We start from the raw sequence: 18483 nt of genomic DNA on the forward strand, positions 1-18483 counted from the left end.
CCTACAGACTTTACCATTTCTGTAGTCTTTATTTCTTTGCATTGTATTGTTTTGTTTTGTTCAATCTGGGGCAACGGGGAAGTTATAATTCCCCATGGAATAGGATCACCTGCCGCCTTTGGTAATGGTAGGCAAGCAGTTACTTGGCTCACATTCTGTATTTTCGCAAAATCTCTGATTAGGCCTATCATTAAATTTTCCTCTTGGTACCTCGGCGGCCACTGAGTCACCTGTATTGAAGATTGAATCGACCTCTTTCTCTTACTTCCTACCTCAAGAATCCTAATTTTACTAAACCCTGCAGTGGTTTTATTATTATAAAAACATTGGTATTCCCCCAGGTCCTCTCTAGTAACTTCTTTTATTGTCAGAGTCATTTGTCCTCCCAATCTTATCTCCATCCCATGTCTTTCATCCCTTTTTATTAGTTCATTGTCTTTTATCCAGCCTATTCTGACCTTGCTACTATTCTGTAGAATACAATAAACGAGTACATTACTTCCCAGGAAGGCTGGGTAATTCTCGTAGCCAGGTTTGATCCCATAGTCCTCCTTTCCTTTCACGCTCAGATTCCATAATCCGTAATCCGCACTGTCATTGGTCCTCACCAAACATCTATATTTTCCTTGATCTTGAAGGGTCAAGCCATGGAGGTGTAACTCTACACTACCTTCCTTTCCCAAGCCTCTTTCTATTGCCTTTCCTTTTCCTTTCCATTCATCCCATAATTCTCTTTGTCCCTTCTCATTGTCATAAATTACCTCAGGATTTTGCGGGGGAGCTCGGATCCTTTCCCACACAATCCGAGCCTTAGACAAATTTACTGAAGCATCATTTGCGACCTTGCAGACCAGAGTAGCATTGTTACCAAAATATTCTGTTATACTTCCTTGCTTTTGGGGTATCTCTAAAAATATAGCACTTATTTGGTTATTACACAATGGTACCCAAAATAATGTGAAAACCTTATGCCAAAATCTAGCCATTTATATACTTCGTATCCTCAGTTTAGTAGGACCTATTGGTTGAGCTTCCCAAAGTCTTGGTACCCGTTTCACTCGGGTGTAATGTATCCAGGCATCCACTCCTTCTACCTTGATAGCCGTAAAGGTTGTCAGTAAGACCTGATAGGGTCCGGCCCACCGTTCCTTTAAAGGTTCTTCATTCCAGTTCTTAATATAAACTGTATCCCCTGGTTGAACATCATGCACAGGATTTTCCAGAGACAAAGGTCGATTCCACACCAGGACACTGCGTAGTCGAGCTAAGGTTTTGCCAAGAGATAAAACATAATTATAAACATCTTGTTTACCACCAATATGCATACTTGGATTTGGCTCGGGGGATTCATAAGGTTTTCCATACATAATCTCAAAAGGGCTTACAGACATTCCACTTCTGGGTTTTATTCTGATTCGTAATAAAGCTATCGGCAAGGCCTGTGGCCATTGTATCTTAGCTTCCTGACAGATCTTACTTATTTGCCCTTTCAAGGTCTGATTCATTCGCTCTACTTGACCACTGGACTGGGGTCTCCACGGGGTATGTAAATTCCAGGAGATTCCCAATAATCTACTAACATCTTTAACCACAGTTGCAATGAAATGTGGTCCCCTATCTGAAGAGATACCTAATGGTACACCAAACCTAGGGATAATCTCCCGTAGGAGCCACTTCACTGTTTCCCTTGCTTGATTGGTGCGACAGGGAAGGGCCTCCGGCCATCCAGAAAAGGTATCTACCCCCACTAATAGATACTTATATCCCCTTGTTCTTGGTAATTCTATAAAATCGATTTGCCAGTAATCACCTGGTTCCATGCCTGTTCGAATTCGTCCCATTTCGGCATGTTTTCTTGCCACTGGGTTATTCTTTAAGCAAATTTCACACTTGGACATCACTGCTTTTGCCATTGTTAACATATGTACTGAGACAATATTATGTTTTAAATAAGTTACCATTGCTTCTGCACCCCAGTGACATTCGTTGTGTTTTGTTTGTAATATTTCTCGCATTATCAAAGAGGGTATCACCACCTGTCCGGTAGCAGTCACATACCATCCGTCAGAATTCTTTTGAGCCTTCATCAGTTTTGCCAGCTTCTCATCCTCCTGGGAGTACCTTGGGAACTTTGGGAAGTTAAAACAAGAGAGACCTACCTTCGACGGAATCAAGGCCATCAGTTTCCATACCTCTCGTGCAACCCGTCGAGCTGTCTGATCTGCCAGCCTATTTCCTTCTGCAATTTCTGATGTTCCTCCTTGATGGGCCTTACAGTGCATTATGGCCACTTGCCGGGGTTTTTGCACAGCCGTTATTAATTTCATTATTTCCTCTTGATGCTTTATGTTAGCTCCTTGCGAAGACAGCAGTCCTCTCTCCTTCCATAACGCTCCATGCACATGAACTACTCCAAAGGCATATTTTGAATCCGTCCATATATTCACTTCCCTTCCTTCACTCAACTCTAATGCTCGCGTAAGGGCTATTATTTCTGCCCGCTGTGCTGAGGTCCCGGGGGTTAGAGAATTCGCTTCGATTATAGTTCTTGAAGTCGTTACTGCGTATCCTGCATATCGGGTCCCGTTTTCCACAAAACTACTACCATCAGTAAAAAGTTCCCAATCATACCTTTCTAGGGGTGTGTCCTTCAAGTCCGCCCTGCTGGCATACGTATATTCAATGACTTCCATACAGTTATGGTTCAGACTTCCTTCTTCCGGCGATGTTCCTAGAAAAACTGCTGGGTTCAACAGATTAGTTGTGTTTAGGGTCACATCATCCTGCTCAGTTAGTATAGCCTGGTACTTCATCATTCGGCTAGGTGATAACCAATAACCCCCCTTTTGTTCCAAAACTGTAGTTACCATATGTGGCACAAATACTTCAATGTGTTTCCCCAAGGTGAGTTTTCTAGCTTCTTGTATTAGGAGGACTGTAGCTGCTACCGCCCTTAAACACGAAGGCCACCCTGCACTTACTGCATCTAACTGTTTGGAGAAATATCCCACTGGTCGTTTCCAGCTGCCTAACCGTTGAGTTAGCACCCCCAAAGCTAATCGCTGTCTTTCATGGACAAATAATTGGAAATCTTTTGACAGGTCAGGCAAACCTAAAGCGGGTGCCTTTGTGAGGGCCTCTTTCATCTTCCTGAAAGCCTCCTTTTGTTCTTTTCCCCAGACAAGCACATGGGCCTTTTGAGCTTCATAGAGAGGTTTAGCTATGAGCCCATAGTCCATTACCCATAGCCTGCACCAACCAGTCATACCCAAGAAGGCCCTCAGTTCATGTAAGTTTTGAGGTTCCGGAATATCGCAGATAGCCCGTATTCGATTGACTCCTAATCTTCTTTGTCCTTGTGAAATTTCGCATCCTAAATAAATTACTGTTAAGCATGCAATCTGTACCTTTTCTTTTGAGACCTTATATCCATTCATTCCTAATTGATTTAAGATTTCAATAGTTACCTGGATGCACTGTGATTCCTCCTCGGTAGCTATTAATATATCATCCACATATTGTAGCAACAAATATTGGTCCCTTGGTACCTGGATACATCCTTGCTTAGTCCAGTCTTCTATTTCCTTAGCCAATTGACTACCGAAGAGAGTTGGACTATTCTTGAATCCTTGCGGGAGCCTTGTCCAAGTTAACTGCATCTTCCGTCCGTTGTGCGGATTTTCCCACTCGAAGGCAAAAAGTTTCCTGCTATCCTTGTCAATGGGTATGCAGAAGAAAGCATCTTTTAAATCTATTACTGTAAACCATTTATATTTCTCCTTCACAGATGTTAACAATGTGTAAGGATTAGCCACCACTGGATGGATGTCTTTTGTTATTTCATTTATTGCCCTAAGGTCCTGTACTAGCCTATATTCCCCATTGGGTTTCTTTACTGGGAAGATTGGGGTGTTATATTCTGATTTGCACTCCTCCAAAATATGGTAATTAAGAAATTTGTCTATTATATTCACTATTCCCAACCTTGTTTCCAGTTTTAATGGGTACTGCCTGATCCGAACTGGCCTAACCCCTTCCTTCAACTCTATCTTTACAGGTTGTGCTCCCTTTGATTTTCCAGGTACGTCTGTCTCCCAAACTGTAGGTATGACTGCATCCTCTACCTCTTCTGGTATCTGTGGGACGGCCTTCTCTGTAATCATCAAAATCTGTCCTACTTTTGATTCCGGAACTTTCATAATTAACTCCCCATTCTCGAAGACCAGGGTGGCATTCAATTTCGTTAACAGGTCCCGTCCCAAAAGAGGGACTGGGCACTCTGGCATATACAAGAATTCATGGGTTATCTCTTTACCCCCAAACCGTAAATCGAGGGGTTGAAGGAATGGCCGTACCTCTTCCTTCCCGGTGGCACCTACAATTGTAGTCTTTTTATTCCCCACCTTCCCATCTAATTCATTAAGTACTGAATATGTAGCTCCTGTGTCAATAAGAAACTTTACCTCCTTATTTCCTATTTGGATTTTCACAAAAGGTTCCTTGTCCTCTTTTAACCTATTATCTAGTCAGCTACTGTATTCTCCCAGCACCATGGCTTTTGCTATTTCTTGATTCTGAAAGAGGTTCTTGGTGCTGGAAAACTGTTGCTCCCTAAAGGGGCACTCATTTTTCCAGTGACCTTCCCTCCTGCAGAATGCACACTGATTCAAACCTAGTCTGTCTACCCTGTTCCTACTGGGACCTGCATATCCTTTCCCTATCCCCACTCCTCGGCTATTAGGATTTCCTCTTCCCTTACCCCTTAGTCCCAAACCTCCTCGCCCCTGAATTACAGCCAGCAAACCCTGTTGCTGTCTCTTGCTTGTTTCCTTCTCCCTATTATTATATACCTTCCAAGCTACCTCTAATAACTTATCCATGTTCCTCAAGTCCACACCTTCCAGTTTCTGTAGCTTTTTCCGAATATCTTCCTGTGACTGCCCTAAGAAAATAAGGGCTAACTGAGCTTTAGCCTGGTCGGTTTCTATGTCCAAATCAGTGTATTTTTTAGCAGTTTCCTTCAATCTCTCCAGAAATGCGGAAGGTGATTCCGCCTTTTCTTGCCTCACATTATATAATTTCGACCAGTTTATGGTCCGAGGCATAGCATTTTGTACACCAATTTGTACCCAATCCTGATACCTCTTCAGCCTTCTCATTCCCTCCCCAGTATTATAATCCCACTGCGGATCCTCAGTGGGGAAGTTCTGATCAACATTCCCGGGTACCAATCCATTCCGAATATCCTCACGAGCTCTGTCCCTAGCAGCTCGTAATACCATATCCTTCTCTGTTGAATCCATTAAGGTGTCTAGTATTACTTGAATGTCATCCCAATCCGGATTCTGGGTTTTAATTATCATTTTCACCACTCTAGCTACTTTATCAGGATTTTCTCTGTAGGTGCCTGCTGCCTGTTTCCAAATTATTAAGTCTCCAGGAGTAAAGGGCACTTTCACATATATTGGTCCCTCCGTTCCTACTCCCTGCCTGAGGGGAGCAATTATATTCCCTTTTCGTTTACTTGTATCGCATCCTGTCCTTTGCTGCTGCCGAGTCCTATATGATATTGGGGATGTTAAAGTTGGTATTTCTTCCTTTCCATCACTATCACTATCTTCATCCCCCCTTGCCTTATCCTGACTTAGTTCTGGGGCGGACGGTGCAATATCCAGATCTATATTTCCACTGTCTGTCCTACAGCAATTATTTTCCATAGCTTGGTGTTTCATACAATGCCTGTCCCTGGTACAGGCTTGACATTGTTCATTAGCAAATATTTCTAGTACCATTATTCCACAAGCACGCTGCCACTCGGATTTTCTACGCAAATAGAAAAATAACTCTACATATGGGAGTTCATCCAGTTTTCCTTCCCGTTTACAAAACAACATCAACTGTAAAATGGTATTATATTGTAACGTTCCATTTTCAGGCCATTTTTCCTGATCTTCCAATTCGTACTGTGGCCACCAAGTATTACAATAATCAATTAATTTCCCTTTACGCATTTCTTGCCCAAAACTTCCCTCTCTCCAATGGGCTAATAAACATCCCAATGGTGACGATTGTGGGATAGACGCACCCTTTCCTAAAATCCCTTTTAACCTGTCCATTACCAATATAACTTTACAAAGCAACCACAAGCTAGGTGCCGCCTCTGCAGCACTTACCACACAAGAGTTAAAACCTAGAGAGCTGTTGCCGCAGCAACGCTTACCAGACCAGACGCTGATCCTGCAGCGTATACCAGACCACTCATGCCGAACGCAAGAGTTAACCGAGAGTGCTGTCGCCGCAGCAACTCTTACCAGACCATTACCAGACCAGACGCTGATCCTGCAGCGTATACCAGACCACCAATGCCGAACCTGCAGAGCTTTCGCTACTGTCTAACGGACGGCGCCTAGGCTTACCCCGGGAGCTCCCTGCCCAACCGAGCGTGGCTTTCGCCGCGTCTGACCGGCAGGCTTTCCAGACCAGATCGGTACCGAAAACCAGAAAGCACCTTTGCTTACCTATCCAGTGGTACGTTGTGAGCAGCGGAGGTCGGTCGCGGGTCGATGGCTCCCCGAGAAACTCCTCGGTGCCGGCTGGAGCGTAATCGAGACACGATCCGCCTCAGCAGTGCCCACGCTGTCCCATCTGGGTCGCCAAAATGTTAGCGTAGCAGACACATAACCACAGCGTGATTATATGAAGGTGCTTTATTCAGCGCTGGAAACCAGGGGCAGGTGCCCAAATCTGGCTTCAAGTCCCGTTACATCCCGATCGCTATTAATATCCTAAAAGTTACATATTCATTAGTATTTATTAATATTTACAACATCAGCCTCGCTTCGTATGCTAATTATCTCTCCTCCCATTTGCACATGCGTGGTGCTCTCTGGTGGTCGTCCCGGGGGTCTTCCAGATGAAGTAAGGAGTCATCCTCAGGGTTAAACTTTTCACCTCTTCTCCTTGGCGCATGCTCCTTTTCAGTTCTTGACTTTAATTAGTTCTTGGCTTCAGTCCTAACCCACCTTATCCATCTTATCTTCCTAACAAGGCTCAAGTTGTTCCTGTTCTATCTCTCAAGGTCCGTCTTGTCACTCCTCCATCCTTCTATCATTTATTTATGTTTTCCTTTATTATATACATGATAATATTTGGCTATGAATCTCCCATCTCATTATCAAAAGTTGTTTCTTAACCCTAACACCATGGCTTGTGGTGACACAACAATTCTGATAAGTCTGACTCTGCCTATGGTGCAAACAGCCTATCTACAAATATAAATATTCTAGTCTGTCTTAAGAAGATAAATATTTGTAATTAGATGGCTATATATTGATAAAGACTGGCTATTTCAATGTAGAAGTCTTTTAGTTATCTTTTGGAGTTCTCTTTACCCCACCAAAATACGCTCAGAGGTATCATCTGTAAAGTCAGAGATGTCTTTAGCGGGTTGTCCTTGCTAGAAAGCAAAACTTGTCTAGGATCATGTCTGCTCAGAAGCTGCAGCTGGGCTGGTGTATTGGCAGCTTCCCACCGTCAGATCAGGTCCCCTCAGGCTTCAGTGTGGCAGAGCTGTAGGGCTTCTGGTAAGGGCTCAGTACAGGACACCATGGCACTGCCAGTTCTTCTCACAGCATCATTGCTTCTTGAGGTCCCACTTCTCGACAACTTGACAGCTTGCATGATTTCAGCCTTCCAGAAAATACCACAGAGCTTTGTATCAGGAATATATATATAAAAAAAAACAACATCAGACAAATTAAAATGAAAACAAAAAAAAAACAAACAACAATAAAATACAACCATCAATCCCCAAGTTGCAATATTTAAGTGGTACCATTTTTTTTTTTGACTCCTGAGATCAGAAGTATCAGGCAAGAGCACAAAGCACACTGACCGCGGTTTGACTGGAGCAATGCAGGGAACGCTGAGAACCTGCACATTCTCCATGAAAAGCTGGTCTCTCCTATATGAATGCTGGTGATGGAAGAGGAGGGTATTCACACAGTAGTAGCACGGAGAGCTGCCTACTGAGAAACTCCGCTTGGCCAGGGCCTGCAGGCTGCTACCCTGGTGCAGACACCAGCTGCCCCTTTGATAGCTCATCAGTGATGTTCTTGCAAATGTAGCAAGCTAACTTTCAAGGAATATTACCATGATAGCTCTAGCGAAGGCTAAGCCATAAAAGGGTTCCTCAATTACACAGAAATATTTTAAGAAAAACATAGCAAAATTATGTAAATAGATTTAAATAGCAGCCTCCTGCATTCTTAGTAATTGTTTTGCCTCCTACACCGAGAGTATTGAGTTCTGAGCATGGAGAAGAGTCCAAAAGTAATTATAGCCAAGCAACATTAGCCCTTGGTCCCAGATGATGCTAATCAGCATCCTGCACTTAAAACTCTATGGGTATTCAACACAGGGAGACTGATGATTGATTCAGGGTGTTACTTTTCACCATTGCCTTCAGCAGGACTGTTAGCTGCCTTCACTGAGTTTCCTGAAAGCCTTTCTCCACTATCATAGCTGGGCTACAAACAGAGGGTTTGGAGAGAACGTACCTATTATATGTGTCCTGTTTTGCATTTGCATATTTGGCAGTATTCACAGGTATTCCCACCCTACTACTTCTGAGTTTTGTTGGCCAGCTCCTATTTTTCTTATCCCAGAACATATGATTTGGATGTTTTCTCCTCAATTTTTCCAATGGCTGAGAAAAGTGCTGTGTGCCAGCAGGTGACTGACATTAATGTTGACACCTTAAGGAAAAAATTTTTGCTACGCTTCATCTCTTACTTAAGCCTGAACAATTCCCCTAACATACAGAAACAAAAAGTACAAGGAGCAAACAAGACTTGGGAGAACCATTTTCCTTCTAAGGAGTTCCTTTTACACAGTTATTGCTATTGGCCAGACTCAGGAGTACACACACACAAGCCTCTTACCCATTCAGCAACAGAATTTAAGTTGTCATTCAGCTCTTGCTCACCTACCCAAAAGAAACTCTTCAATAAAAAGGGGGTAGTAAGGGAACAGTGACTGTACTTCACTTTAAAAGGGCTATATGGATTTTTTAGCAATGCTAACATGCAGGATCAAATTTTGTTTGCTTTCTTTCTTTCCTTTATACAACCATCTTCTTCCCTTAGTCTCTTATTAGAGAGTAAATTTTCATTTACAGAATTACACAATGCAACAGATGCATCCACAGCATCAGTTTTAATTAGCTGGCCAAATGCTACAAATCCTTGTTTTAAATTGATTTAACCTAGATTTTTAAGTTTGTGCTGTATAGTCATTACTATAAAAATGTTTCCATAGTGCAAAAGTCTGTTCCAAAGATGGTCGTAGGTAATGAAAAGACTGTCACAGAGTTCACTGAGTCTGAACTGGATATTTCACTTCTTAGATTTGAAGTTCTGGGTATCTGCCTTCTAGATAAGATAAGCTGGATCTCAACCCTTTTGCATCCAAGATAAAGCAAGGAGTAAATATCCTACACTTAGATTTACAGAGCTCTTTTTATCTCTAAAGTGCTTTGCAGGCATTAACCACATAATCATTAAATATTGATATTTGCATGATTAATGCTTTGTTGTTACATTATGTAAGAAGAATGATACAAATGTTAGGAGAAGTAATCCGCCTTGGAAGCAAGCCATGAACTTGCAGATTTTAAGTCTGTAACTTGTGTTTCACATATGGTCCTCTTAAAAAAATGGCAGTTTTAGAAAGAGATCTGTGGATACAGTAATCCCTATGCAATATTCTGAGCTTCACTTTAGCATCATCCTGCATCAATAATTTGGCTGAAATTAAAATATTATGCCTAGAAAGACCATTTTCTGCACCAAGCATTCTTTGAGGACTTCTTCAGCACTGAATCTGATCTGTATTCTGGCTGGGAGTTTTTTATGGCCTCATCTACATCACAACTATAATGCTCTCTTTTGTACAGTAAAGGGGAAGGAAAACAACTGCTAAGGAGACATTTCTCCATCTCTCTAAGTTTACTCATTTTTTGCATGGAACTATTTTGTGACTTTAGATTTTTATTTATTTATTTATTTATTGCCATGGCTGATAAAGGGGAAATTTTACACATCAAAAATATTCTTCATTTGATTAGTCAGTTGCTTCCTCATAACTTAAAAAGGTAATAGTTAACTGCACCCAGCAAGACAAGTACTAAAAGCAGATCCTCAGGTGATCTAATTTAATACACCTTTGGCAGAGTTATACCAATTTACCATAGCTGAGGAAAGCGTCCCAGAGGGTCTCACTGCTATTTATTTTTCTACTATACATCACTGCTAGGTCAGAAGGTTCCTGTTTTTCATTAATACAGTTGCTGCAAGAGTTACATGGAGATAATGAATGAAACCAAGAAGATTATTTCTAATGTAATCGACCTGCTTTATCCAGCATCTTTCCCCTACTTCTAGTATTACTCCTAAGATTCAGTGTAGAGGGCCCTTTTCAGCTAATTGCCACTTGAAGAGAAGCAAGAAGCAATTGACATGATTTTTAAGTTTTTTTTTTTTTTTTTTTAAACCCCTTGAAAGGTGGTTAATTGTAAACTGCAAGTGATTGTGTGGTATTTTTAGTACTTGGCCAGAAAGAAAATCATTCCCTCTTCTTCTCAATAACTTTATAATAGATTCTAAAGCTTGTAAGTGCTAAAGAATGGAGAAAAGTGAAGAAAACATACAAATTTATAGCTTAGTTATATATCAGGTCATTGAGTGTTCGTATTAGAAATGATTGGACTTTTTCAATACTGGATCTAGAAGTAGATTTAGCATAACTTTGCTGTCCTTACAGTGTTTTGCTTCACCCTGTTTCATTTGCCATTCTGTGAAGTCAGAGCATCTTTCCACGTCAGTTGTTCTTTGGGAGTACTCCAGGTGCACTGCTTCACCTCCTCCCACACCAAATGTATTCAGTTTGGAGCATCCCAGGATGAGATGCTACAAATAACTGTCCTCCAACCTACCTGACATGACCAGATCTCCCAGAAGAGATGGTGGAAAGTTGCCTTACCTAATCCAGCCATTGCCCTCCTCTGGGGAAGCTTGGAGATGTCTGGCACAGCACTGGAGATGCATAAATGGCTAGCCATAGATCCCGAGGCCTGTTGCACAAGAAAGATCTGTCATAAAACAATAAAGGTTGTTTTATGTTATTTCTAATATGAAATCACTTGCTTCTCTGTTTTTATGTATTGTCCCTAAATATACCCTCCAGCTTCTGGTCAGTGGTAACAGACATGCTTTTATGATTATGATAAACCATAAAAAGGTTGCCCAGCTATTAGAGGGCTAGACAGAGCCATTAAAAGAGTCCAGGAAAAGGACGGTAGCCAAGATGTAGTAGTCCTGTGACATGTTATTCTTTAAATACCTTCTGATGTAAAATTCTAACCCTTCTTTCCTTTTGCTCTTAGCTGTTGACTTGCAGGATGGCAGCTAGCTTATTAGCAAACTACAAGCCTCCATGCACTATTAAAGGAGGGTTAGCAGGTATAACACTATTCTGCTCTGTGCAGTAAAAAGGTATGCAGTAAACATACCTGGCAAGACTGTGTAGAATGTCAAATGACTACTTTCCTGGTTTTGTGATGAATCTGTGGAACTGTTAAAATCTGATCAAATTGAAAGAAGCCTTCCTGACTGTATCAGAAAATTTGAGATATATGATAACTGAAAATGGATTCCAAGTACTGTAGAGTAGAAGGCTTATCTCAAATCAGAATAGAAACCCTGGATGTCCATGCTGAACAATTGTACAGAATGAACCTGGGACTACATTGGAAGAGCAGCCCGGTTTGTGTAATATTCTTCTGGACATACAGCAAATTCATAGCCATTCTCCACTTACTGTTAAATTAACACAGGCTGTTGAATTTATTCTCTCCATTTATGCCTTTCTAGGGCAGCAGAAGTCTTGCAATGATTTTTTACTTTAAATATATATATATACATTACTTTTAAGTAACTTACATTTTTTTTCAGTCGCCAACATCATGCATGCAAGCCCTACCCTGAACAAAGGCTATTATCTGTAGCAGCTCTGCAGTGTGATTTGGTTTTATGATGATGCCTTTTGGGAACTGGCCTAGATTGTATTTACAAACACTCAGACCAGTTTTGCATTTGATAAGGAGATTTCCAAATGCAAACCAACATCCCAACAGTGACAACCTAGTTATATACCCAGGGAGTTCTGAAGGACAGAGAACATTTTTGTAGTGTGCCACCACCACCAGCACCATCCTAAGAACTATTATTATCATCCATATTCAGAGTCTCAGCATCAATTTCCCAACATAATATATGTCATTATAGCTTGCTATAATCTTGGCACCACTGGTTTGTGTTGTTATTTTTGGCCTGATAACTAGGACCAAGGACAGCTGTGGCATGACCCTGATCATACTGATATTAGTGGCAGGACCAACAATAATCTGATGGAAACTGAGATGGAAAAGGTGTTTGTTACCCACAAGCAAACAGCAGAAAGAGGAGAAGCACAGGAAAACCCACCTATTGTATAATGTTTTTTGGCAGGACCAGTTTAATCAGATATGTATACAACAGTGTAAGAGCAGCAAGTAGCAGCCTGAGAAATCTGGATGTCTAACTGCTCCTTCATCCCCCAAGTAAGACATTTGCACAGAACCCTACAGAGGTCAGGGCTACCAAGCATATTTCTCTAACACGTCTCTTTTGTATACTGTGTGTAAATCATCCCTAGAGATCACAGAATTAATAGATGGCATGACAATAATGCCAGTACCATTGTAAAGTTTAGCTGCACAAGGAATATTATCTAAAATATGTCTCACATTAATGTCAACAGGCTCTGCTTAAAATCTGATTCTAAACTTCCAGAGGCTTGTTTTGATCTACAGTAATTAGCATTCATTCATTAAAATTCATTATTTACAAATATGCATATTATGAAAGCAAAAAAGTTGTGCACATAAAGAGAAATGAAGTATTTTATTACATAAGCCTAATGTGGGTATCTACGTCTGACTTTACATTATAGCTATATTTTGTTATCTTGTTTAAGCATAGCATTAATATAATTTTTGCAGTGCAGCATATAATCAGACATCACAGCTGGGGGAATCTGTTCTTTTGCTACAGATTTACCCTGTGTTTTTCTGTGAAGAGCTGGGAGTGTAATGCCAGGATTCGTTCTACCCAACTGCTCTGTTTGACAAAGATGATACTCTTGTGACAAGCGAGCCTAATGAAGAGATTTTAGCAAGAAGACTAAGTTATTTATTTATTTATCTTGTCTCCAGGTGAAATATTATTTTGAGGCCAAAGTATTTTTGAAGATTATTTTCATTCTGGTCACTACTTTTATGCTTCAATATGAAGAAATTAAAACTGGATAATTTATTTTACCTTTTGATATTCCAGAAACAACCTTTCATGAATAATTTCCCCAAGACAAATACTGGTTGGTGAAAAACATTTTAATTCTCCTAAAATATTAAAAACTGATCACTTTTTTTTAATAATCTCAAATGATTATGTAAATTTAATTATTGAATGAATTTGTATTTGATTGTAACAGATTTTCAGCCATGTTCCATGACCTATAATGCTTTTACAATTTATAGATTTTTTTAATGATTTTTTTTTAATATTACTTCACAGCTTCCTTATGCTGGACCTTTACTATAGTGTTTACTACCTACTGAAAATAAAAAGTAACGTGAAATAACAGTGAGGTAAAACCAGAATATTTAACATTTCTCATAAACTGACTTGTAACGAACACCTCTGAATGTAAGCACAGTGAAACAGAGGACCTCATTTGGAAGTCTGGTGTTTAATCTTTAAATCTCAGTAAAATAAAATTATGTTTATGTATGTAAAAGCAAATATCCTATCAAATGAAGGTGCTTTCACACAGCTCAAGTACAAGTAACAGTGATAGCTTTTTCATATTTTTAATACAGTTGGAAACATTTATTTTAGTAGCTACTCAATGGGAAAGAAACACTTCATACTGCCATTTCCAAACTCCTTAAAGTATTATTTTTAAAACCACCTAAAGAATTCAAAAGCGGGGGCACAATTCTCTGTTGATTACATTTTATAAGTTGTTATAAATGTTTTATAAAACGGAATTGCTTGCTATTAAATACTCCAGGGTTTTAAAGTTATTTCTATAGACCTATTTTTAATTTATACAAACACACACAAAAATAGCTACATTAAAGGACACGGCAAAGTCACCCAATTGAAAGTTAGCACATGCCAGAATTAGAGGGCCAAGAAATCTTCCTTCTATCTGCTTCTGTGTGCAACTTCTCCACTGCAAGGAACACTGCAAACACAGTGTGGAGTTAGAGACTAGATCAGAAATACTGGGGGAAGAATTAAGGTTCAGTAGGCATTCATAACACTGGCAATTTCTAACTTTTGAGGGCATGATCATGAATCCATTGACTCTTAATTTACAATGCTCTTATCTTTTTAAAGTGAAAAGTTTACAGTCAGATTATAATATTACATTTCCCCAGCTATTTCTTTAGTTTTACTGTTCCCACTGTTTTTCCCTCCTTTTTTCTTGTTTTGTCTTTGCTGTTCTAATTTATGATATTCTGCAGAAGACAAAAGCCCAGAAGAACTCAATACACTGGCACCACGCCTGGAAAGGTAACATATTGCACATATATTTTTCATACATTTTCAAAAATATCCATGCGTTTTTGTTTGTTTGTTTGTTTGTTTTGTTTTGTTTTTCATGGATTACTGTACGTGTTTGGCAGAGCAACACCCCTCCCTTTATCCTAGGCAACCACACAAGGACATTCTGCCTTCAGTTCCTGCTGAAACTTCCCACAGAAAGATACTCCTTCAGAAAAGGATCCCTTGCTCAGAGCAGCTCTGAACTATTCTTGTAGCTGTCAGCAAAAGCTTGCAAAGCTCTTGCAGTGGGAATGTGCTGCTTTATAATAGATTGGGACGTGATCTGAAGCAAGAAGCAAGTAAGTATATCAGGGTATGGTTCAAATCACAAGCAGAGCCACCAAACAATACATTCCTTGGACACAGTTCCTTATCTGAGAGTTATCTTATCTTTTCCTTATTCCTAATCTGCCTTTATGTGTTAGCACACAAAAAAAGGCTTTTCTTGAATAGCAGCTGCATCCAAGCTCTATTCCCTAGATAAAAGATTTTTAAGCAAGTGAAGTAAAAGCACCTGAACCTCAAGATGAATCTAACTTTAAAGCAAGTCCGTGCATTTTTTTTCCCAAAGTTCTGCATTTGTCCTACCTGCACCCAAGATACCTGAGAACCTACCAGGTTTCATCCAAAGACACTTTGCTCACGAGTGACTTCGTGAGCTTGCTCAAGTGCGGAAGTGGCACATCACTGCATCCTCATGGACTCCACCTTGCAGCTGGCCAAGCTGCACTGAGCCTCTGAAAGAGGCTGCAGAAAGGCTGATCCTGCATCACACAGATGCTTGGTTGAGGACTCTCAGCGTGGGAAGCTATGAAATTCTCATTTACTCAATGCAGAAATTCAGAACTTACATTTTGCACCTGCACTTTTAATGTAGTAATTAAAAAAAGTGAGACAAAAATTCAGTACTAAACATTGAAGGCATTTTAGAAATCATAAATCTCAAATTTCTGTTCTTTGAAAGCCTGAAAATACTTCTTCCTGGAAACAGTGTTCTTTGTTCAGTCCTCCACTTCACAATTCAGATGCTAGAAACCTATATGCACAACCCTCTGTATTTCATTTAAGGGTCAGGACTAATGTTGCCCTTTAATTTGATGGTGAAACTAAAAGCCACCACTAAGGTCACTGAAGGAGAAAACAAAGTTAATGTTGTAGTAGGTTTCATCAAGACTCAGTGGAGTATAAATTTAATTCCCTTTAACGCCAGTGGCTTTTTCCCTGGTTTTCCGGATTTCTATCTATAATTGAAATAACATTTGGAAACTGTTGCACTGATCTATTAAAAACTAGTGGAATTTCTTTTTAGACGTTTAGCTAGCTGTTAGTGAGCTGTAGTTCAACTACTGTCTGTACATGGCAGACAAAAACACTGTTTGTGTCTTCACAGCTATTCCATAAAATATTTTTTCTTCTACACATTGGAATTATTCTGCAAAATCAGCCTACAATCCTGTACTTCCAGTTCATTATGAATACAGAAGAAAAGCAAATAAACAAACAAACAAACAAAAAAGAACAACAACAAAAAAAACTTTTCATTGATGGCAGATATTCCCACCGGTGTCCGTCAGTTTTGGATCAGACAGTATGGATCTCTCATCTGATATATTTGAAGGCAATAGGACAGCAAATATCTTCCAGGAATGCTAGATCATAACTTTATGAGCAATAAGGAAGAACTTACACTGCAGGCTGTAGGAAAACAATCTGCAAGAACTGAATTCTCATGAAGTTTGAGCACCACTGGAGATAGATCAGCTTACATACGTGAACCTTCAAACCATATCAGATTCTGCCTTGACTCCCAAGCTCTGCTCATCTTGCTAGACACTCCCTTCCCAGACAAAGAGCCCAATTGAAATGGCAGGTACCTGAAATGACCTTCAAGAGAAATTACCTTCCTGCTTGCTTTCCTCTTTAGAGTCCTCTCTACAAACCTATGAAAGAGGTTGAGGACTTTTATATATTTTTTTTAACTCACACAGAATTAAGCCAAAGGTAATGTTTCTTTCCCATGTGCTTTACTTCACATTTGCTCTCACTGAATTTCATCTGCCATTTTATTGTCCAGTCCCTAGGTTTTATTTGCTGCACCTTCCTGAGCCAGGTCCTTTGTATCAGTGGCTGTATACCTGTCATAACTGTAAGCATAACACTGGATAACTTAAGCCGCAGGGGAGGGGAGGCAGGGAAGCGTAAGGGTCTCTTTTCTGAAACAAGTGTTTCTAGGTGCACATGAGAACGATGGATAATATACAGAATAACCTACACCTGCTGTATCCAGTATCAAGGTCAGAGTGCTGAGGAAGTAGCGTGCAGCACAAAATACTGCTCTGAGTTTTATTTAGAGGGATACCAGTTATTCTACCAGTTGCAGTTTGCTAGACTTACCATGCACTCTTTCTATTGCTTTATTTAATCTTCTATATATTGATAGCTATTTCCATAGACATTAAATGTCAATATTAATTTTAAAGGCAATATTGTATGAAACCAGGAAAATGAAATAATGAAAGTATATTAGCTGTCATCACTACAGTCCTGGATTTTAAACTGCTGGAAACAAACATGATTTATTCTTTTCCCACTAAACCAATGTCACTGGCTTCACTTAACACAGCTATAGAAATTACTCCTTTTTGTTGTTTTTGGTTTCTATTGCAGCACCATCAAGGCCCAGGAAGCACTTAATGAGAAATACAAATTAGTGCAAATATCACTTTTTCTCTGGCACACACTTGAAATGAGTCTGTACGGTACAGTTTGCAGTCTCTCTGTCTCAGCACCACCGTACAGCTCTCCCAGCACCCAGCCTTCCAGGAAGCCCTTTCTTTTCCTGAATTGTTATGAAGCGGTTGCTAGAGGAACCTAACACACAGCAAGCAGAAGGGGGGAAATTGAGTTGGTCTGACAACAAAACAGAACACAACTTGTATATAAAGAAAATTAAATCGTGACCCAAAAGAGTTAAAAGATTTCAAATCTGTGTGTGAGTTTATATATACATATATATATTAATATATTAATATATTAATATATTGGGATTGTTGGACCTTCCCCCCCAGAAAGGACTATATTAAAATAACATCTGGGTTCTGCTGGCCCCTGCCAGATCAGCCAAAGAACATGTCTTCGGTGTAGTGGAATAACTGGGCAAAGTGATGGGCAGAAAATAAGACATGCTCCTCAGTTTTTGTTTGTTTGTTTGTTTGTTTTGTTTTGTTTTTTTAAAAATTGTTTTTTTTTTTTTGCAACTAGACATGAATCAAAACAGTCTTTGTTCATGGATTCGCTGTGAATACCATTCAGCCATGAAGATTTTTATACATAACTATCATTAAGCACCTTATATCCTCCTGCAGGTGGTATATCACATCCTTAAAGTTTCAAGTGCTAGAACCACTGAGCGAGCAGATATTCATTCCTTCATGTTCAGTTTCTTTTTATTTTCCAGCACAGATCCTGCTAATAATGTAAATTTTGGTAGTTAATAGTTTAAAAAATTATTCCAAAGGTAAAACTGTGGAGTAGGAAAAATCTAAAAGAAAAACAAATTCTGACAGGATATTATTAGTATTAATAGGGAAGCAGGGAAAAAAAGTCCACCCTGGATCAGCCCTGGACTATATCTCTACTAGGTACCTCCTATAGTCCTAAAAGATTTAGGACAGGACATAGGGATACTGAGAGGCATATTGTTCATAATAATGTGACGAAAATTATTGTCTCCACAGCAAATCCCTCAGTTCTCCACACCTGCAACAGA

The 18483-nt window shown here is 39.8% G+C and overlaps 2 protein-coding genes across 2 annotated transcripts; both read right to left on the minus strand.

Moving 5' to 3' along the window:
- Nucleotides 1-983: 983 nt before the first annotated feature.
- On the minus strand, nt 984-4510 carry LOC118174503 (protein NYNRIN-like). The gene has a single exon (XM_035339876.1). It carries the CDS (start codon nt 4284-4286, stop codon nt 987-989), a length of 3300 nt encoding a protein of 1099 aa, XP_035195767.1. The 5' UTR covers nt 4287-4510; the 3' UTR covers nt 984-986.
- On the minus strand, nt 4509-11817 carry LOC118174504. Its single transcript, XM_035339877.1, has 2 exons — nt 11806-11817; nt 4509-6031 (listed from the first exon to the last, which is right to left on the minus strand). Exon 2 carries the CDS (start codon nt 6009-6011, stop codon nt 4527-4529), a length of 1485 nt encoding a protein of 494 aa, XP_035195768.1. The 5' UTR covers nt 6012-6031; nt 11806-11817; the 3' UTR covers nt 4509-4526.
- Between the last annotated feature and the right edge of the window lie 6666 nt (nt 11818-18483).

Source organism: Oxyura jamaicensis, chromosome 14 (assembly GCF_011077185.1).
Source record: "Oxyura jamaicensis isolate SHBP4307 breed ruddy duck chromosome 14, BPBGC_Ojam_1.0, whole genome shotgun sequence".
Lineage (NCBI taxonomy): Eukaryota > Metazoa > Chordata > Aves > Anseriformes > Anatidae > Oxyura > Oxyura jamaicensis.